This window comes from Chroicocephalus ridibundus, chromosome 6 (assembly GCF_963924245.1).
Source record: "Chroicocephalus ridibundus chromosome 6, bChrRid1.1, whole genome shotgun sequence".
NCBI lineage: Eukaryota > Metazoa > Chordata > Aves > Charadriiformes > Laridae > Chroicocephalus > Chroicocephalus ridibundus.
In genome coordinates this window covers 51,911,519-51,934,489 of record NC_086289.1, presented here as the reverse complement: position 1 = coordinate 51,934,489, position 22,971 = coordinate 51,911,519, and the positions used below count along the sequence as shown (strand labels likewise).

Sequence of the window (22,971 nt, the reverse complement as noted above, 5' to 3'; positions counted from 1 at the left end):
CTCTTTTAGCAGAAGGCCTCTACAGACCTACTTCCCTGTTATAAACTAAGGGCTAAAAATAGATGTGAAAAGCAATGACAAAAAAATTACAATAAAGTCTCCTGATGAAAATTTTGTGAAAAAATTTCACTGAAGAATGTCCTCATTAAACTTGCAAGTTATAAGGATGAGAAGGATACAGTGTTCTAAACCAATACCCTCTTCTCCAAGACCCTCAGAAAACGTGGCCTTGAAGGTGTTTTTAGAAATTTAAAGCCAGGCAGGACAGTCTGGAATATTTCAGTGGTCATACTGCATAAGGACAAGTCCATCCCTTCGAACTACGTATAGGAGCACTTCATTTTGCATAAACCTTTTCAGAGCACAATCTGAACAGTCTATCTAGAAAATTGATACATGGAGCAGCTGCTGTAATTTAGATCAACTATTAGGAAAAAAAAAATATTACAGTTGGGATTTCTAATCTAGATCCTAGGCTACTCAGCCTGCATCTGAAGACACAGAACATCAAGGAGTCCAATTCTTTGGTCTTCGTTTAACATTTGTATACAAATTAGTTCAGAAATTGTCATTCTAAAGACTATCCTTTGTATGTATGATGTTTTATTTTGTCATTGTATTCCCTCTTTTTATATGTGGTATATGTCTAGGCAGCAACTCTACAGTAAAGAAGTTACACCAAAGCATCCAGGCTGAGTGATGTTTCAAAACCCATAAAGCACACTGACTCTCAAGATCTACTTAGCACTGAAGCTGCTACTCAGTATCGATTTCTTAATAATCTAAATGCTTAAAAAAAAAAAAGAAAAATAAAGCATGCCTTGGTATGTCTGAACTTTCAGCTAGTGGTTTGAAAGCACACTTATTCAGCAGATCAGTTATTTGCCAGCATTTGAGACATTTTCAGCTGCAGATCCACACAGTGATTTACCTGGTGAAGGATATGGTTCTAACAGAATGCTGCCTTAGATCTCACCTATTATGCAGCTATTTTCAAATTAAAGACTGAGCTAGAGTTGCTGCAAAGTTCCCAAATTTAAGATCATCGAGTGAATCAAGCACCTGGGGAAATGGGAAGGAGGTATTCCCCCCCACAGCACAGGTAAACAACCCCATGCTATGCTTGGCTATCACTTACCATCTCCAGCATTGTACTTACATGACATGGTGTGATAGATGCTGGGCCAGTATTGTCCGCTGTCTCTCTTCAGCCATACTCGTATTGTTCTGTGTCATGGGAAGAGTGGGGAGAAGACAGTTTTAAGTATGTACGTCATCCCTTGCATCTGAACAAGTTCATTACTTATATATCAGCTCCAATCATCTTAGCTTTTCTGCTACTCAAACATAATAGAACAACAACATAATAGAAATAAGAGTATACCGATAGTACTCTAACATAACAAAAATAATAGTACTAAGAATAGACACCCTTGAATCATGAAGAGTTTTCTTCAAAACTATTTATATATTGAGTTTCAGTAAGTACGAAATGGAAATACCATTTCAGCCCACCTCAGAAATTGCTACATATTGCATTCCTTTAATTCCCTCTCCTTGGCTCTGGCTGATTTAAGTCAAATTCAAGTTTCGGGAACTTTCCAGCTTTGGCAGAGCAAACCACAGTTTGTTTTATAGAAGATTAAGTGTTTGCTATGTTTAAAAAAAAGAACCACAAATTGTTCCATTATGGAAGCCTGAACTTTTGAATTTTTAACAGCTTCTCCATGCAACTCATCCTTCAGCAAGCCAGATACTGAATATTAGTAACAGAAGTACCTCATCCTCCAGACCAGCACATTACTGACATCTCCATCCCCAAATATTGATGTATGGATCCATAAAGTACATCATATCTATTTCAGTATTATTTCCTCTGAGGCATGCCTCTACTCCCCCATTTACAAATGCAATGGACAAGCAATGTTAGTACCACTGCTCCTCTGGCCTAAATATGAACAGGACTTATTAGCCAGTCAAAAAGGAATTGAAGGAAGTTGACAAGACAACTTGAAAGCACACTAAGGCTCTTTCTAAAATTGATTTTAGTTTGTAACCCTCCAGAATTAGGCCTTGGAAGGAAAGCAAAAACAGTCTTGAGAATATTTAGCATTACACACTGCTCTCATGACTGTCACATCCTGGGAGGAGGGATATAAGAGAATCAGCAAGGAAGTGGAAAGTTATTGTCAACTAAAAACATTCCAACAATAGGCACATTTGAAGGGAATCTACATCAAGAAGTTAAGAGCATACATGTAGACAGTGCTGAGGTTATTTTAAGTCTACTTGAAATTTCCTCTCCAAACCATTGTTTACCTTCTTGTCACTGTTTAAATCCAACTTCCTCATTCCTAAATGGAAACCTAATTGATCTGTAAACATGTGTACCTGGAAACGCTGTCAAGAGACTTCATTGAAATGAGTTGTTGTATTTACTTTTAGCTAAATAAAGGCCTAGTATTTAGAATTTTTTAGAAAAAGAAACCTAGTGGATAGACTTGATAAACATCATATAGGATTGCCAGTAAGAGTTTAACAAAAAGAGCACAGGAGGGGACTCGTATCTTGCATCCAGACTAGAATTTTTCAGGTTGAAGACATAAAGGTAGCATTCTCATTTTGTAATCCATTTAAGGGCCTTTCTTTAAAAGACAACTTAAAAATAAAGCAGACAACGCCCACCCTTAACGTACTACTTTCCTTTTCTAAAACTGAATACACACTGCCTCAAAACAATAATTTTCAGCTTTTGAATCAAATCCCTCTGCCACCAGTTCAGTGGCAAATGCACACTACTCCAGTCCATTAAATATTTTGCATTAAGACTCTCTCTTAAAAGCTTTCACTTCCTCTTTCCAGTAATCCATACTCACCCTCACAATCAGAAAGTTAACACTTCAGAAGAGCAGCTGCTACTTCTTAGTAACATGAGAGAAGGAAAAAAACAATGCTTTCAAGTCATTCTTATGATGCAAATGCCAATAGTAGCATAGGTTAGCACCTCTGCATTATAATGGATTTTTAATCTGCTTTTTAAAGCAGCTCCATCATACTGAAACTGTTCTGAGCTTCTTGGATGGGAGCTTCCACTCTTACTAATTCAACTCTTCAACTTCTAGCCAAAAATCATGTAATTACTTTTGATATTAAAAAAACTAGGATGTATTATAGTGATTGAGATCATGCATTTTCCCAAAGTAGACTTTGTTTCCTTGTAGTATTCTGGTCAATCACACCAAACTAGGAATTAATATAAAGGAAGCAAGGGTTTGCTTTTTCTAAGAAAATAATGTCCTAGAAGTATAGTTTGTGCACTGATCATCAACAATACAGTCCCTCACTGAAGTTGAGAACCTAAGCAAACAGCTGCAAGAGTTAGCAAAATTAACTTCTGAAAGCTTCTTATTTTGGTTTAAGTAAGATTTAGACTTCGCTAGCCTCATGCTTGCACAGATAAGCTGACAGCTTTATACAAAGCTCTGACAGAGCAAAATTTGAAGAGATCATTTCACAGTAGTCAGCAAATAACCTGTGCCTCGATTAATAACCTTCTCAATTAATAACCTTCTCCTCGATTCTCTCTTCTACAGATCTCTCATTGTGGCGCATCTCCTTTTGTTAGGACAAACTAATTTGTGAAATACCAGTTCTAGCTTAAAGAACCAGAGAAGTCCTCCAGCAATGGCACTTCCACAGTTGTCTTCTACCACGAAATGTTTTATTATAAAAATTGCCATAACAACCCTAGAGTCTTTAGCACTTTTCTCAAAACTTGGTCTTTATTTAATGGAGAGGCCTGTGCCCAGTACCTGAGAAGAGCTGGCTATCACTCACCTTTCCTTAGGCATTCCCCATTTGGGGCCTAGAAAGACACAGGTTTGTTTGACAGCAGTCTCAGTAAGGACATAAAAATGTCGAAACTCACTGAAGAGCACTCAGAGATAGATACATACTTTTTAAGTTACAGTAGACTCAGATATCTGAAAGTGGCAGGAGGAAGTAAAACAAGATTTAAAAAGCCTTCCAAACTTCCCTAACCTTGACTATTGAACCAGAAGTTGCTTTCAGCTGTAAAGCATGCACATTTATAGAAGAGTAATTCAAAGTGGGGGTTTTGTTTGGTTGGGTTATTTTACATAATATAAAGAAACACACACTAAAGCCATCTTTAAGTAATACTGAGTGTGGCCTTAAGGATTTCTATTGTCCTCAATTGCTGTTTCTTTTACAGAGTGAGTAAGCACCCAACAGTGCTGGAAATAAAAAAAACTTGGGGTTTGAGAGGCAAGAAAATCCGTCAGCATTTAGCATTTGTGCTCGTGCCACATAAGATGCCCCCTAAAAGCCAAATGTGTGCATGTCTGGGAGAAAGGAGTGAGGGAACATTAGCAGGCAAATCCAAACTTGTTACAACACAAGCACTGCTGCAAGTACTGTGCAACTATACCAGCCCTGGTCCAAGCACTTCATCTTCCCAACACCTTAAAACCACTAAGACTTGCTTTCCTATCTGAAATCAATCACTGACAATTGCTTTCCCATCAAAAACATAAGACTGCATTTTTCTGGTAGTCAAAATAAACCAGAAGTATTTAGACTGCTATTGACTGCCTTCCCAAAACACCGTTAGGAATCCAGTTTAATCACAGTGCAATGTAAGCTCAAGGTCACAGCTTGCAGTTGATGCTTTTTATCGAATTTCTGCTAAGACATTAGTTCTGACAAATATTCAAGTTCCATAACTGAAAAAAAGCCCTAATACTGCAATTTAAGCAGCAGCTCCAAAGCAATAGCAGCTGCTGACAAGTCACAGAATACCAGCATTCAGATGTGCTAGTGACTCTAGAGACGTGCCTGTGGTAAATAGAATACCATCATCTTGCATTTAGCGTCTTGTATCGTCCCCCAGCATCCCAAGCTACAGCTGGGCAACACTCATCTTGCCTTAGTTATTTGTTTGCTGACAACAAGGACAGCAAGGCAAAGTCCAGAGACCTGACAGTATCACAGATCTGTGCAGCCCACACTGGCCTATCTCAGCTCTGAGAAAACACAAACCAGCCTGGAGCAGATGGATCTATCTCACAGCTGGTACCTGAGGTGGCTGCCCAGGCTGAGGGACACACTGCAAGGATTCCAATCATCATCTTGGAGCCAGGGTCAGGCAAGATGCCTATAGGGAGACAGAGTTAATCATCCTTTCTAGGTAAGTTCTGAGAAAGCTTCACAGATGGCAAGCCTCCTGCTGAAAAATTAGATTGGGAAAATCAACTATTTAACTCCTGCAGGTATTCTAGCTTCCTTTTCTGGCTTCAAAACTTAAAAAAAAGAGCTAGATTCTTATTGGTATTCACAGATCTACTATTGCAGCTTTTGTGCCCTCAAAAAGAATAGAACCATTACTTCTCATTCTAGGAAATATCACCTAAAATAGAAAGAACTACAACTCCTCTAATAAGAGGATAATCTACAATGTTCCTGGAGAATGTTTGTGCATCAATGTTTTCCTCGCTCCTGAACTTGTAAACACATTCCTCTGACTGGTTATTATGAAATACCTGACAGCCTTAGCTGTATTAAGATTTAATCAAAAATACTTTGGCCCTACTCTTTTAGTATACTGCTCAAAGGGGTTGTACACAGCAGCTCTTTCACTTCCTGAACTCTGTACTTTGCTTGCTGCTAGCAGCATAATCTGTTATGCAGTATTAACACCTACACCCCATTTTTAGTGAACAAACAGGAGAGAAAGAAGTTTGCCAACATGCTAAACTGCAGGTGACGGATATATGAGTAGGCTTTGATCTGCTGTAGGAGGTATCCTAGATTAGAGGTAATACAGTGCAACAGTTTCTGAAAGCTTAAAGATCTAAGTAAACTCCCACCGTAAGGCAGGCTACATGAGTGTAATCTAGAGTCCAAAGCTTCTCTTAGAAATTTATACACGCCAAAGGTGGGTAACAGTCTCTGCTCTCTGCATTGGTCCGTATCTGCCACCAGAACTTGCCCACATAATGATGCAGCTGCATCCTTGGGTCTTATCAACGCAGCCTGAGCACACAAACTGCTAACCTTCAGCATTAGACCTTGAAGTTTAGAGGCAGGCATTGGCTGTTACAGACAAACCTCTGCAAGGCTGCACCATGAAATTCTGTTCAGGTTTAACTCAGATATGAACTCTTAAAGATTGCCATTTCCTCTTCTCTCCTTTAAGAAGGGCATCACAACAAACTGAACACAAACATGTTAAGATTCAGCCCACACTATCATCCAAAAAGTGGGTACATCCCACTTCACCCTGCACAGTACTAAGACAGTATCAGAATAACTGCAGACAAAAGCGGAATACAAAGGAAGCTGCTCAGTCCCATTCAAAACTTGTTATCCAGCATATAGTACAGAAAGCCATTTCCACACAAAGGGAAGAGATCAACCAAGACCATCTTTCAAAGCTAGAAAACACCTCTAACACATCCAAGCATCACTGCTTGCAGCAAGCTAGGTAAGCTAGGTACAATTACTGCCACAGTTCAACAATGAGCAGTATCTACTACTGCTTCGAAGGGTCAAGATTTAAATCCTGCTGCTTTTTGGTAGGTATTACTACAGTGAAGGACGCCGTTTACCTCTTTACCAGGCAGGAAACTGCATTTTAAACTCTAAGAAGTCCTACTAAATTGCAAAATCAAGCTCTGAATAGGCAGATGCTGTTCTCTGGAATCACAAAACTCTGTTTCCCTTAAATACCCACCGTTCAGCGCACACACTGCACACTATGATGTCTAAGAGCATGAAAATATTTAATATGCCACTATCTAACCGTACAGTTTGAGAAGCACATATGCCTTTTATCCTCTGATCATGCTAATGCTGTGCTGGATGCTTCCAGCACCCAAAACTCCAGCATTCTGGAAGCTTGGGACAGAACATCAAGATTTCTATCACATGCTAGAAGTTGATGGTACAACCCTAACACTAATATTGGCGCACTTAAGAGCACTTTGATGGCCTTTTACAACAGACACCCAATCTGATGGCTGAAAAAAACATCTTTGAGGAACAGGAGCCTGGCTCCAAATGCTTCAGAAAAATATTTTCAAATACCCTTTAAACAACATCAGGAAATCTTTGGCTTCAGTTACCCCAAACTTACAGCATTTGTATATCAGGCTTTTAGAATTCAGTGATGATAACTCATAGGTCATATAAGAATTAAGTGTGCTTATCTTCTCTTCGGGGGCGGGGGGGGAAGGAAGGGGGCAGAATACAATCAGTCACTTTAAAGAACCACTTATTAAGTCTTCCAAATTCAACTACTTCTACTGCCTGTTTTCTACAGAGTTCAACTGGCACTTGAAAACAATTCCTAGCATGCCAACAAAAAACACATTCTTACCACCTCTCGACAGGAAGTCAAAACAGACTAGCACTTTCTGATTTCTCAGAAGTGCTGATAATCCACTTCAATAACTGCAGCTACAGTTTCACATTTTTAATATCATATTGACGTTACCAGATCACTGAGAAGTATGACAAATTTGACAGTGTTTCTACCTGATCTGCATAAGAGCACCGTGACGTGTCCTACACAAATTTTATTGCTTTAACGCCAGCTAACTAAAAACTAACAATATCTGGTAAACCTTACTTCAATCAGGACAAGTTCACATCCTTTGCACTTGATCTCTTCCCGTCTCTCCCAAATCCTGAATGCCATGGCTAATAGTAAGCTTTAAACTTAGAATATGCTGCTGCTATCTGGTGTGTTTGCTCTTTTTGACCTAATAATAAATATCAAAAAAGACAGTTCATTAGTTCAGGTAACACCACGGCTCTGCTGACTTTCAGTGCTCATAACCTACTGTTACTCTCAAGGTCAGGCTTTTCAAATGAGAACTCATGCAAAAATTAATGCAAATTCAGTTTTAAGAGTTTCACGTTACAACAGTAAAATTATCTCTCCACCAAGCCATCTCTCAAAGAATGCACTTGCATACGTTAACATGTTCCTTTCAATCACTGCCACAGTTTTTGGACAGGAGCTCTTAAGAAGCATCTCCTACTGCTCTTCACATTCAAAAAGTTAGTTTCCAGGCAGCACGGGGGAAATTCCAGCTCTCACCACTACACTGCAGACCCCTCAGCTCTCTCCTAGTCAACAACCCCCTATGCTACCTCCTTCCTCATTTCCGCTTTCATTTGGTCTGAATAACTGCTTAATGACATTACCAGCTTTCGTGACAGATGTTTCACATGCTTTGTGAGCCAGTGCTGAGGATCAGGATTAGACTCTGAAGACATTTTCCCTTCCACCCAGAAACCCTTGTCCTCAGTGGCCCATCACTGCCTCTCCTGCAGATCTGCTAACTCACTCCCTGAACTGTTTCAGCCAGAATGAAGCAGGTTTGAGACCTTCAGAATGGGCTTGTTGGGACTGAAGCAGCTCGGGGAGCTCTAAACTCTCCTGACAGACAGCGGAAGCAGTGATGTACCCTCAAGTGGTTCAGCCAGCACAGCTGAGGGCAAGGGAGAACACATTCCCGCATTTTTGTTTCTGCTCACTACAGAACCCTTTTACACACATGAACGAGTTGTACTTTCCCATGTCCTTGGCGGGGGCTGGAACACACTGCTGTGGTGCACAAGCACCTTTTCCTACGGGTGGGGGAAGGCTGTCTGCAGCCCCGCGGGCCGAGCCGCTGCCTCCCTCGGCGGCCATGAAGGCAGCTCCGCTTATTTTCCTCCCTGGAACTGCAGCTTCGGTTACTTCCTTGTGGCTCCAGGCAAAGAGTCATGGCTGTGTGCCTCTTGGCAAAGTTAGAGCGTAAAAACGGACTTTTTTTGCCCCCCCGCCTCACACCTCTCTCCCCAGCGCTACACTTCCCGGGCTCAGCCACCTCCCGCCGGCTGCCACCTCCCCCTGCTCCCCCGCTTCGGGGGGCCCCGGGATCGGGGAGATGGAGGCTCCGGGACTGGTGGGCTTTGAGGCCGGGGGGTCTCAGCCCCAGCCCCGCACGGAGGGAGACCGCCGAGAGAGCGGAGCGGACCCTCCACCAAGGAGCCGCCCGGGCCTACCCTGCCCGGCCCAGCCCCTGGCCAAGCCCCCATCGGGGAGCGGGCCCTGAGGCGGCCTCACAGCCCCGTGAAGCGCCTCGGCGGCCTCCGCTTACCTGTCCTCGCTGGCCGTGATGACCCCGTCCTCCTTGGGGATGAGGAGCGCGGCGCTCACCACGTCCTGATGCCCCTCGACCTTGCTGAGGAGGACGGGCCGGCTGCTCTGCGGCCGGGAGTGGATCTCAGCCGCCATGTTGCCGCGGGACCGGCCCGCCGCCCGTCAGCTGACGGCGCGGGGAGAGCCCAGCCGCCGCCGTAACGCTACGTGTAGCGGCGCCGCCCCGCCGGGCCGAGGTGCCCCGTGTAGCGGCGCAAGCCGGGGCAGGCGTAGTCTCTGGAGTAGAAGAGCCGCGCGGGGCCGTACGTCGTGGAAGAGCAGGAGAAGGAGATCCAGCTCGGGGCTGTCCTCTCCCCGTGCACTCTTGGGGGGCTTGTTAAATACAGGTATTTCCATCACCCCGGGGCCCGAGGAGCCCACCGCTCTCTGCCCATGCCCGGCTGGCCCGCAGCCATGGTAAGGCAGTAAAGAAAAGGATATTCCACTTGGAGTAATTAACGGGGGGATATGGACTGAGGAAGGATGTGTAGTCACAGGAAATCTATTAGCTAGTTTCTTTGTGTCATTTAAAATACAAGCAGCTGTAAGCCTTTATCCTCTAACTTCTTAAGCAGCTGGATTGTGCTGGTTATTGTATCCGTGCCCAGCGCACGTGGGTTGATCAACAGCAGAATTCCTCCCCTCAGTGCTAGTTTTTTGGTCTCTCTTGGAACCATGGTGGTGCTTCACCTTTGGGGCCCAGCTTGAACCGGAGGAGCTCCTGCTCCTCGGGACTAACCAGGGCCTGGTGGGGAGGTTACTGGAGCTGGTCAGGACCCTTCTCCGTGAGCAGAGATTTAGCTTCTAATCCCAGGTGTAACAAAAATGTAAATATTTGAACAACAGCACGTCTGGATATAACCAACGCACACACACTAACCTTACATGAAAATCCTAACTGTGAGCTGGGCAAAGCTATTTCTGCTCAGGACGTCCCAGACAGAACTGTGCCCAAAGAGCTGAGCAACAAGATGAGGTGAGGACCAACCTCCCGGAGCACGGTGCTGGGGATCATACTGTTTGATAAACCACCACAAAACACATCACACACCTGCAGCCAGTGCGGATGAATGAGGATCCCCCAGGATCCTGGAGGAAGGCAGCAGACAGCACCTATCTTTCCCCTGAACTGCCCCAAGAGAGGAATTTTATCTGCTTTGCTGGGTTTCCCAGATCGCCCTCCTCGAAACCCCTCACAACCTCCCCCGTCCCAGCCTGTGCTGCCCACTCCATGTTCTCCCCTCATCCTTATACCAGCCATTCCCAAGGATGTCATGGCCCTCAGGGGATTAGTTGGGATTTTGCATCTGTGGGGCCTCATCCTGGCTCATGCCCCGTCCGTCCCTTTCCTTTCCCTCCAGCAGCAAGGGCAGCAGAAGGTTTCCTGCCTGCTTTGCTGGCATCACAGCAGGGGTCGGTCACAGCAGAGCTCACGCTTGGCTGGGGACCCCTTGGCTGTTGGGGACACCACTCTCCAGCAGCCCATGAACCCCGCTGGTGCCCAGGGCCGTCCCCTCCATCAGCCGCACCCCGTCTGTGCACAGGGAGCCCCTGCCCCCGGGGCGGCCGTGAAAGCGCCCCCAGCCCCCTCCAGCCCTGCCAACCCCGAGACACTGGAACCACAACTCTGCAAAGGCCGCAGCTCCCAATAAATGCACACAGAGCTTGGGTGTGAAAAACATGAACACAACTCTTTATTAACAACAACACAACTACCTACAGCTACTAACAACACCACAACTGCCTACAACTACTAAGAACAACACAACCAACTACAAAACACAACTATACACAACTATATACATCTCTTCCTCTTCACACCTCCACTTTCTTTCCTCTGGTCTCTGCACATCTGCCACCCCTGGAAGAAAAACAAGTGGCACGGTCGTTTGGCTAACGCGCAGCACCTTGCTGAGCAGAGCTGGGGCTTCCCCAGCCAGCTCAGCAGCAGCAGCTGCTTCAGGTCAGGCTTCGCCCTGATGGGCATTCGATGGCCACAGCCCTGGGACATGCTGGGGACAGCAGGACTCTGCCACCAGCACTGAGCCCCGCCTGGGCTCGGGCTTACGCTTGCCTGTCCTGGCCCTAAGAAACCACTCCCATCCCAAAGCGGACAGGGGCTCAGGGCAGTGCAGTGGGGGCGGTTGTGCCGCCAGGACGAGGGGAGCGGGCACCATGTCCCTGCAGCGGGGACCACCCACCCCAGCCCCAGCCCCATCCCGATGGCAGGAGACCCTCCCTCCCTGCGGGTAGTGCATGGGGAACACGTGCCTGTCCTCCTGATGGCAGGTCTACATCCATGGCCTCCTCCTCCTCCCCATCCACCTCCATTTCCTCATCCTCAGGCACATCGATGTCCATGGCCATCTCAAGCTGCATCCACATTTCCACGCTCCTCGCAGCCTCCTCCCCAGCCTCCAGCGCGAGTTGGCACATCCTAAGCCGAAAGGCAAGCAGAACAGTGCATTGGTCCTGCCTGCGCAACCCAGCAGACCCGTGGGACAGGGGTCTCCGCACCCCTGCCCCTCTCGCCTCCCGGGGAGAGCTGTGGGCACATCCCCAGCAGGAGATCCTTGGCCACCAGCACCCACCAGTGCTGGCGCCCCAGTGTCTGCAGCTGGAGGCTCCTGTTCTTCTGTATCTTCTTCATTTTGGGGTGAGGCATGCTCCTGTGGATCTGGCAGAGCAGAGAGGGCAGGGGTGAGTGGCCCCGCTGCCTGCCCCATGGGGCCCCAGGCACATACCCCGGGTCCCCCACGCAGACCCTGCCCCCATGCTTCCTGGGCGCCCAGAAGCTCCTTACTCTGTGCAGGCAGCCTTTGGGCTCGGCGCTGCTGCGCTGGCAGGGCTCGGCTCCCACGGCTCCAGCCTGGAAAGGGGCAGCGCAGGCACCAGTTCAGGCTCTGGGCAGCACCCAACTGCTCCCGGCGAGCATCCCTGCAGCACCAGCCCGGGGCACCCTGGGCCGTGTGTGGGGACGTGTCCCCCCGCGCAGGGATGCTGCATCCCAGCAGGGCATGAGGAGCCCCGCAGGGCTTCTCCCAGCCCCTGGCCTCGCAGGGGTGGGGGGAGAGGGGGAGCCAAGCTCCCGGCCCCCCAAGCACCAGGGGGTGCCCACCCCCGGGGAGCGGGGCCATACCTCTGCCAGCACACGCGGATTCTCCTTCATGGTCACAACGCTATGGGAGACGAATTGGGAGCAGGAAGGGAAGGGAAGGGAAGGGCTGGGTCGAGGGTCGGGACTGTCAGGAGCAGGAGAGCAGGGCTGTGTGGGGAGCAGGAGAGAAGGGCTGTCGGGCGCAGGGCAGAGGGGATGCGTTGTGCCCGTTGCCAGGGACTGGCAGTTGCAGATGGAACACGGGCCACGGCAACGGGAGCGCAGTGGGGATGGGGACGAGCCCCCTTAAAGGGGGGGCAGCTTAATACATACATACCCCCCAAAGTTAAGAATCCCGACACATTACACTTCGTTCCTGTCTTCAGTGGCTCTTCCTAACCATCCCGTCATGCCTGGTAGTCACACACACCCCACAGGAAAGTTCTCCAGCTACTTCATGCTGGAGCTGATGTTCACCTCACATTTCATGGCCATCCCTTTCTGGTCTCTGCTCTCGCTCTGCATCTGTACAGCATGTGGGGCTGACCAGTGCCCATGGACCTTTCTCCAGTGACCAGCACATCAGTTAAGGCCACGGTGTTTGGCAGGGCTACCAGGGATGCTTGTGTTCCCTCCAGCTCTAAGGCTGGAAGAGCATTGCCCGTCTCTGCCATGGCAGCAGAAGGAGTTACGACAGCCCTGGACAATCCTGGTGGACTATTGCCGGGGCAGGAATGCTCACAGAAAGTGGTGGAAGGCAGTTAGTCGGCCATTTAACAAGTGGGTTTTGCCCAGGGCATTGCAGCCTCTCTGTGGGACGCTGGGGCAAGTGCTGCCCATCCTTCCCAAAGAGGTCTGGACGGATGGAAATGCCAAGAAAAACACAGCCTGTCTCCACATACAAGTGCCAGCCCAGTCTCCAGGCAGCCCTCATCGTTCTCCATTCCTTATGGTCTCATCATACAACAGCTCTTACGGGTTAGGAGGTGACCAGCCACAACAGAGGCCCAAAGGCAAAACCCCAGAGCAAACCCAGCTACAACTCCAAAAACCAATTGACAGGTCCCGGTGACACCAAGAGAGTCATCGCAGTCTCTGGGCAGGGCTGGAGCTTGTACTGCTGGTGGCATCTGGGCCAAGGCAGCTCCTTGAGAGCACCCAGCTCTGCTGGGACGGGCCATGCCCTCTGCGCGGGCTCTGAAGACGGCGGGACCCTTGGAGGCCGGGCAGCACAGGGGCAGGTGAGCGGCCCTTGCCCACGGCTGCAGCATCAGGAGTTCCCAGGGCCTGGGCAGGTCCCGTCCAGCGCAGCCCAAGGCCGTTTGCGCTGGCACAGCTCAAGGGAGACCCCAGCTTCTGCTTTCCGGGAGGGACAGGCGGCAGAGGGGGCTCTGCTAAAGATGCTTCCAGCTGTGTGTGGAAAGGCCTCCCACATTTCATCAAGAGCTGGCAATATTTCAGGAAAGCACCCCCTGTCGCTGCTCGGTTTGACTGCATGGCAGCTCAGGGGCTGGGTCAGACGCTCACCTGGGGCTGCCCAGGAAAGTCCCAGGAGGTGACAGCCCTTCTTTTCTACTCCCACTGCTGCTCCGCTCCATCCCTGGCAGAGGGAGCACATCCCCACATTTCAGGCCTCTTTCTGCACAAGTTGGTACCGCTTCCATCCTAAAATTGGGAGTTTTCCCTCTCTACAGCCCCACGGCACTGGGGGTGATGGGCACAAGGACCCTTGGGGGCTCCCTGCAGGGCTGCCCACATTGTCTGCATCCCTTGCCCAGTAAAAAGGGTCCCCTTCTTGCTCTCTCGTAGCAGGGGACACTAAACCCAGGAACCAGCGCTCTGCAGGTTTTTTCGCCACAGCTGTTTCATCTGCACGTTTCCAAGGCCAGGCCTGCAGCCTGAGAACACATCCAAGGTGACACGGACGCTCTCACAGTTACACCGTTGGAGCCCCTGAAGAGAGGAAATTTGCCACTTTCCAAATGGTCCCCACGGTTTAGGGGGTGCAGCCCCGCTTGTCTTCTCCTCCTGGGCTGGTATCATTTTGTTGAGGAGTTGTCCTAGCAAGAAGATTTAAACATTCGTTAGCAAGCTTCAGTCATTCACACCTTCATTTCTGACAAAACAAAACTACAATGTAGAGCTATTGCATTAAATAAAAACACACATGAATTATAGCTACCCTCATTTTATGTCATGTATTCAAAAAAATAGAGAAATCATATCTAAAGTTCTTTAACATTCCTTTTTCATTAGTAGCTGTATCTTCAGGTACAACATTTTAGCCACGTAGTCAGCACCCCACTGACTTCATGAAAGCATTCAATTGCTCTCATTCCTTCCTGCAATAACGTTGAGAAGAGACAAACACCTGAGCAATGGGCGCACAAGAACAACTTGGAGCAAAGCGATGCTGCTGCGCAGCTGCATCCTCCCCCCTTTGCTGGTGCAGCCACTGATGGGGGCAACCGCGCAAGGGCCGGGGGATCTGCCCCTCTTCTGGCTGCCCCCCAAGGCCGGTTTGCTGCAGGGAGCTGGAAATCCTCCAGCCAGGCTCACGGCGGGGTCCTTCCTGCCTCCTCGGCTCTCGCAGGACAACTGGTGTGGAGCCACCAAGTGAACTCCAGCTTGAAACCGAGCTGGGAGAGAAGAGGGGGGGGTTAAGCCACAGAAAAGTTTCCCCAGCTCCACTTTACAATCTTACTATGGTTTGAGAAAACCCATAGCAATTTAGTGTTGTTTAGACAATTATTCTTCAACCTGATGACCCTCCCCACCCGGGAAGGGGAGTTGGGGAAAGCGAGGAAACACGAGGGTTGAAACAGAAATAGATTTAATAGGATAAGACCAAATAATTGACAATGACACTAAAGAAACAGTATTAATGACCATATTAATACAAGACATACAAGAATTCTAGCCAGGCAATTTTATCAGCAGGACGCTCTACACTCCCCACGGGGGACAGCAAATATGGGAGGCCGCGAGCGCTGCGCCTTTGGGAGGAAGGGAAGGGCTCGATCGGAGCAAGGTGGGGAGCAGGTGTGTGTCTGCACTCACCGGTGGGATCCAGGAGTGCCGGAGGGGAAGAGGTCAGACAGCAGCACCCACCACAGGGGCAACGCCAAACAGCCACGCCGGCCGTGCGCCACAGAGAAACCCCCAGCCCGCCCTCCTGCGGGGACTGTCCCCACGGCACGGGACAGGCAGGGCGTCCCGGCACGGGGCCGTACTCACCCGCAGGCTCGGTGCAACCCCTGCAGCTCCACACCATCCGCCTCCTCGTACGTGGCCGCTTTCCCCCAGCTGGAGGACGCGGCCCCAGCTTGGTAAGCGGTGGCGCAGGCGGTGCCCGATGCCAGCAGCCCGGCCAGGCGCCCTGCCAGCCACCCACGGGGTCGCCGTCAGCGCCCGCACCTCGGGGGACAGAGCCCACCTCCCTCCCGGGCTCCCCTGGGCCACCACCGTGCCGGTGCCACCCAGGCACGGCGAGCTGCCCCTTCCACGCAGGACACGCACCAACCTCACGCCGTCCCTCGCCCCTGCCCAGCCCCGCCGCCCTTTGCAGAGAGCCCCAAAGCGCCGCCCCGCCGGGGCAGGGAGCCCACGCGGGGGCAGCCGGGGCACCCCGCATCGGCGCCGCCGGCCCGGGGCCCAGGGCACGGACAGCCGGGGGCGCACGGGCAGCTCGGCACCTACCGGCCACACAGAGAGGGGACCCCGCATCGCCCCCCGCCTCCGCACCCCAGGGAGCGGCCCCTCCCCAGCCCGGCACCCCACAGCCCGACCCCAGCCCGGGCGGCCTTACCCAGGGCCAGCAGCAGCACGGACGTGCCCCGACGCCGCCCCAGCTCGACGCCGCCGCCTCCCACCGGCACCGGCACCGGCATCGGGAGCGGGATCGGGCTCCAGCCCCGCCGCCGCCCGCACCCCCGTGGCCGGCAGCTCTCCCCGCCCGCCCCCGCGGGGAGGGCGCCCGGCCCCGGCCGCCGCTAATGAGCGGCTGTGGCCGCGGCTAATGAAGGAGCGGGCGGGGCCGCAGCTCCCGAGCGCCCGGGGGCAGCCCCGTGCCCGCAGCCCCGGCCCCCCGCCGCTCCCTGGGGAGCCTTCGGCTCTTCGCTGTTTCCTAATAGTTCTTCTGTATTTCCAGAATCTACCTTTCTTTGACCCTTCTTACCCCTCACTCGTACCCCCTCCCCACTCTTTCAGCTCACGTCTGTATCATCGTGCTTTTCTCTCTCCACCGTCCCCCTTTCAGGCCAGTTCCTAAACTTACAACCTGCTTTTCCCTCTACATTTCTTATCCTTCTTCAACCTACTTTTTCCATCACCCAGTTTACACCATCATCACAATCAAAACAAGCAGCAAGTCAATCCAGCCCTGCACTACCTCACGATTCCCATGAGGAGACCTCACATCTCCCATGGTTCTGAAGAGGCTCAGCTATAAGATGAAGCAGCAAGATAACAAACAGTCCCCGTGACAAGGGACTGAGTACATTCACTTCTTCCAAGGTTGTGCAAGCCTTCACCCTGGCTTCATAGGGAGAGGTCACGGGAGGATGTGTGGAAGAAACAGGTCTTTCCAAAACAGGTGACTGGGCAGAGCTACCCCAAGAGTCCAGCCCAGAGCCTCAGAGGGGTGCAGGTGCCCGAATCCCCTTTGAATCTAGGGGAGGATTAATCTATCTCCTTTTGAGGCTCTCAGTCTCCATGTCTACAGACCTTATGCTTGCTGTACCCTACAGGGAGCCTTAGGGTTTCTCCCGGTGCTTCGCTGCTGGATACCTGCTCCTGAGCCGAGGTCCAGCAGAGCTGCTCACTCAGCCCACTGCACTGGGGGATGCTGGCTGCGTACAAACAGGCTTGTGCCGGAACACCTGTAATCATTTACCAGTTCCTCTTTCCAGGACCACCTTCACCAGAAGCTCCACAGGTAAGCTTAATAGTTTATCGGGTAACACACTGGTCTATAATGCTGTGAGAGTCTGGCCTGAATCCCATTTGTTAAGGGGGGGACCTGGTGTGTGGCAGACTGACTTGGTCACCGAGGACAAGAATATTACTCCAGGTCTGGTCGAACAAGTCGGCCCAGTACAGACAAGAGGCAATGACCACGTAAGTGAAATACACGGCACAGCGGGACCTAAAATACTTCAAACACAGTATTTCAGGCCTTGAGCATGTTTGCTGTGCAAGGTTTCCCTGTGCTTGCAAACAGCGACACAGCACTCAGCCCAGTGGCCGTAGCTATCATCAGAACTAGTAATTCTCTCATAATCCAAGCAGCCACCAAAAGGCACCTTGTTGCCCAATGCTCTTTTTTCGTTCGGACTTGTACGTACCTGTTTCTCTGCTTTTCAAATCTGACCTGCTTAGCTTATGCCAGCTGTTAGAAGTGAGATTCTGACCCTCTGCCCAAAGAAGAGAGGGGAAGGCAGCACCCTCCCCATGCAGAGACTTCCCAGCAGGGACTCTGTGTGACCGTGGAGCTATAGGATGGCATAGCCACAGGGGAAAGTTTTCAAGAAAAACTATCTGAAGACTTTATCTGATGACAATTGGTTATGAGCTTTTTTTAGTCTTCCTTTTTTTTTAACCTTCCTTTCTTATCACATAATACGTTCCCTCTGGACTCATCATCTGGTACTCATCATCCTGCTGACCTTGACTTGGAATTGTGGTGGAAAGGCGTTTTGGCTCAGAAGCACATCCTTCTACCAGCTCCTCCAGCTCCTTCACAGGAGCAGGGAATATGAAAATATCTCGTGTTTTCCACCTTCAGAATCACAACCTTCTGATCCTCCTTGCTAAACCCTTCCTCCTCCTTCTCCCTTTCTCCATCTTGCCTCCTATTGCCTCCCATATAGTCACAAAATACAGCACTGTCATTTCCCCCCTCCCTCCTGTGCTCCCACAAATTGCTCACGCCATAGCATGCCGTGGTGTCTAGTCTAGTTTGAAGGTATATTGTTCCAGGTAGATAACGCCACAGCCATGGGGCACCTTGCATGGAAGCAGCAAGATTCCTATTTGTGTTCACAACCCTTGGAAAGGTCCCGTGCAGACTTGTGTCTTAGGCTAGATCACGTCAGCTCTTCTCCCACAACAGAAATCCAATAAAAGCTGTTCTTTTGTCAATAAGAGCCATTCCCTGAGGAGCCCACATTTGTATTGCTCCTTACCTGTGCTGGCCCTTGCTCCTCCTCCTGCTTCTGCCTCTCTGGAGGAACATGGCCCAGCACATTTCATCTCCTTTGCCTTCAGCAGGAGCACACCTTATCTGGGCAATTCTTTGCCAGTGTACGCTCCCTACCGGCCTCTGTTGTAGGGAAGAAGAGAAAACTTTACTTTCCAGCCCATTTTAACAGGCAAAGAGCCATCAGCGAAGTTACTGCTCCACAGCTTTCCTAGTTAAACCAGGCATAATTAGCACAGCATCAGACATCAGGTATACCTGAAAAAAAGATAGGAAGGTAGAGGAACCCACCAAAATCTGTTGCCCCTTTCCCCTGTGTGCCCCATCACACCAGAGTCCCACAGGGGACCAACACAGGTGACAAGGCAGTGACAGGGGCCACAAGCACCTGGGAAGGGTAAGGCTGCCAGCGCTTTGGTGTGCAGGAACAGGGAGAGCAAGCAGGAAAGGGCTCTCCCTGGGGGATCCCGGCCCTTGCTCAAGGGCTCCTTGCTCAAGCTGCCTGCCTTGGGATGACAGATCCTGCTCTGAGCTTGCGGGGAGGAGGAAGAGGCCCTCCCAAAATAGAATCGTAGAATGGTTTGGGTTGGAAGGGACCTTAAAGATCATCTAGTTCCACCCCCCTGCCCTGGGCAGGGACACCTCCCACTAGACCAGGCTGCTCAAAGCCCCATCCAGCCTGGCCCTGAGCACCTCCAGGGATGGGGCATCCACAGCTTCTCTGGGCAACCTGTTCCAGTGTCTCACCACCCTCAGAGGAAAGAATTTCTTCCTGATATTTAACTAAATGTACCCTCTTCCAGTTTGAAGCCATTACCCCTCGTCCTATCACTACATGGTTTTCTAAAAAAGCCCTCTCCAGCTTTCCTGTGGACCCTCTTTAGGTACTGGAAGGGGCTATAAGGTCTCTCCACAGCCTTCTCTTCTCCAGGCTGAACAACTCCAACTCTCTCGCCCGGGAAGAGGGGAAACTGCGGGAATGCCCCAGAGCTCCGGCTCCCGCAGGCTCGGCAGAGCTGGATAAATAACTCCGGCGGAAGTAACGAGCCTGTAGCGAAGGATCCGAGCTCTGCGCGTGTTCGAGCCTCGGCCGCCAGAGGGTACTGCGGCCCCGCCGCGCCGCCCGGCGACGGGGCTGTCACCCCCCGGGCTGGGGACGGCAGAGGGGGACGCTCCTGCCGAGGTACCGCCCCGCGGAGATGCCAAATTCACGGAGATGCAGGAAACTCACCCGTTCGGCCTCTCTGCCTGACCCTGGTTCTCAGAGGCAATCCCGAAGAGCTTCCAACAAAAGAAATGTAACAGGGAAAAAAAAAAAAAAAAAGAAAAAAAACCAACAACCCCCAAACCAGAACAAAACTATTCAAATTCCCTCTTTTCCCCTCAAAAAAAAAAAAAAACCCTAAAAAAATTTTAAGTACAAAGAAGAGTATTGAAGCCCCCCATGATGCCTGCGGAGATCGGCAGCCAGCCAGGCCAGGGGCTTTTTGCAAGAGGGGCCAGAGGTGACATGGTGTTCAGACATGGTGACAGAGGTGCTTCCCATGGACACACACCTATCAGCGAGGCCTTGAACAGGCCGACAGCAGCAGGGTCCTCACCTCAACCATTTTGGGAAGGTGGAAGAACCCGGGTTGGTCAGATGCAGCAAAAGATACAGCGCTGCCTTCCCCACTGTCCACCACCTGTTCAGATCCCAAACCAACCAGCACAAATTAGCCTGGAAGTGAAACAAATGCTGCCTGTGAACCAAAGAGACGGACCCAGGCCTTTGGTCTAGGGCAGGGTGGCTCACAGCCAGGACAATTAACTGATGGCCACAGGCTCCAGGTGCTTGGTGCCCCAAAGGAAACACATCTGATTCACTGCCCCTGTTGCACAAACACCCTTCAGGAGCTGCTGCACTTAATTACAGGGAACTTGGTGCATTAGGAGCCCAGATCCAATATTTAAGGGAGATGCCGTGGGCTTAGCAGCCAGGAAAGCCTTGGGGAAGGTAATCCTTGTCTCAGGGCTAATCATGCATTGGAGGTAGGTTGGAATGGAAACGTCAGCATGTTAATGCACATACATGTTACATACATTCCCGACAGGGTCCGATCTTCCTGACTATAACAGTTATCCCCACCATGGCCTTGAAAGCAAAAATGGCATCCCTGGGAACTTCAGGGTGATGTGAAGACAGAGAGGACCAAAGGCAGCGCAGCAGTGAGACGGCTGCATTAGTGTCAGCAGTGTCCACCCAACACGACTCCACGTCCCTGCAGCACACAAAAAGCATCGTTAGCCAAGAGCTCACAGAAAATTCTCATCTGGTAAGTGAAGAGTGTGAGCAGCGCCCACTTGGCCGTAGCAGCAAGCCTAGCAAACCGAGAGCAAGGAGAGCCCCGGTCTACCATCAGCTCCAGCACCAGCCTCCTGGGGAGGAGGGGGGACTCCTTCCCCCTTCTGCCTCCCCTACAGCCTTTGGCAGGGGCTTGTCTCCTCCTGGGTGTCACATCCGGCACACGAGACTAGCACGGCCTCCTGGCACCACAGTAAGAATGGAAATTAGCTTTAGACAGGTTTCAACCACTACAGGTAGTAGGAGCATCACTAATAAATTTGTGCAGTTTAAACTGCTGGGGCTGAGCTACAGGGCTTTTTCTTTGAGGCAGGAGAGAGTTTTTAGAACATTACTTACAAAGAGGTGCTTGAATTTCTTTCTCTTTTTCATCTTTATTAACCAGCTCTGCTGCTGGGAGGCAACGCAGCCATGTTTTTAAAGGGGAGGCTGCTGTCAGAAGAGGGCTGCAGGCAGGGATTCGGTGTGGTGCCAAGGAATGAACAGCAGTTATCCCTTTACTTGGGCTGAGGACCTGTCCCCCCTCCCCTCCCCACTCTGTCCAGCAAACAAGATTTGAAAACTACAAAGTGCTAATGAAACGTGGAAGTTGTAAGAGAAAAGCAACGTTTTTTTAGAGCCCTCTGAAGTTCTAAGAACAAAGTTGTGACAGTTTAACAGATTAATAGCCTGCTATTTTTCCTGTTAACTACTTCATGAATAACCACTTTCTTCATTATAAGTCTGGCTCAGGAAATGTATGGCGAGTTTTACCAAACTCTTCCTCCCTACTTAGTCTCTAGGCTAAAGCAATTGTAACCACAAGCATTTTCCACGATCATTCCCTGCCCAGGGCTTCAGTCTCACGTTTACTGAAGAGCTAAGTGTCTCTCTGGGCTTTCCACCCCAGAAAAGTTTACAAAGGATGTGTTACCTCCACTTTTAAAGATGGAGAAACTGAGGCATACCTATGGAAAGCATCCAGGAACAGCAGATAGAGTGTGAGATTATCTGAGCTGCAGTTCTGCACAGAGTTACGCTCCTGCTTGAAGTTACCAGTCCATTAAGTTATGAGCTTTACACATTCGGTCTCACTGTCTCTATTCCTCCTTGAGGACCATTCCTTCCCAGCCCTCCGCCTGTCCTCAAGCAGGGAGCAGGGCTGCACGCATCGCAGGGCTCAGGGACCCAAAAACCACCTCGTCTTTTCCATGAGGACAAAGTTCAACTGCAAAGTAGTTGGGAATAAAGGAGGAATAGTTTTAAGCAGACCCAAGCAGCATGAGCATTCACCTTAAGCTTGATATTCCTGGAGACAAAGATGATGATTAAAAAACAATAATTAAAAACAACCTCTGCAGATTGCAGGCAGATTGCCCAAAGCCTTTCAAGAGCAGCTAACAGACCGCTAGAGTAAGAGTTAATAAGCCTACAGTAAGCAGAGGCCTAACACCAAAACATCACACTGAACTCCAGTTACTCCATTGAGCAGGACTGGAAATTTGATATGAATCAACTCCCAGGGCTGAAGAGCACAGACAGTGTTTTTAAAGCATTACTAAAAAGGACATTTAACCCTCTCCTTCCCAGGCTCTTATTTCACTTCCCTCCATCCCGATCTCCATTAACCAGTTTATAGGCAAATACCATCAGCATCTTAGTTCAAACCTGCTTTTGTTAAACTTTTCTTTCCTAGCAGCACTGAAAAAAAAAGAAAAAAATACTGCTTCGGAGTAACAGCAGCAGCAGAGCTGAAAACCCCTTTTTCTGAGGGGTGATGTATTTCACCCATGTACCGCAGAACCTTGAAGCTCCCGAGTAGCTGCTCCGTGTGACATTCCCCATCGGTTTGCTCAGAGCTCAGCTTGGGCAGGCATGTCCCGGCCCCACCAGGCTGAATGAGCCCATTCACATTTGCCAAGCCACGCTCTTCGTTGTCCAGTTTTGGCTTGTTTGGGGGAAAAAGAAAACATCCACAGTTACTCTCTGTTCAGCGCTCTAAGCAATCACCTTATTTTGCAAATTATTTCAGGACTAACAGAAGGGACCAAGAGTTGTTTGCAGAGGAAGTAGGCTATGGCAAACCTGAAAATTTATGTCACAGCATTTTTTTTTTTCCTTGCCCAAATCTAATCCCA

The 22,971-nt window shown here is 49.9% G+C and overlaps 1 protein-coding gene across 1 annotated transcript in view; it reads right to left on the bottom strand.

Annotated features, from left to right (window-relative positions):
• Positions 1 to 9,363, bottom strand: part of WDFY1 (WD repeat and FYVE domain containing 1) — a 28,520-nt gene extending 19,157 nt beyond the window's left edge. Inside the window, exons 1-2 of the mRNA XM_063338064.1 lie at positions 9,174 to 9,363; positions 1,160 to 1,227 (exon numbers count right to left, since the gene is read on the bottom strand). Of these exons, the coding sequence (XP_063194134.1) occupies positions 1,160 to 1,227; positions 9,174 to 9,310 (205 nt within the window). The 5' untranslated portion in view covers positions 9,311 to 9,363. The remainder of the gene's footprint in view (positions 1 to 1,159; positions 1,228 to 9,173) is intronic.
• Between the last annotated feature and the right edge of the window lie 13,608 nt (positions 9,364 to 22,971).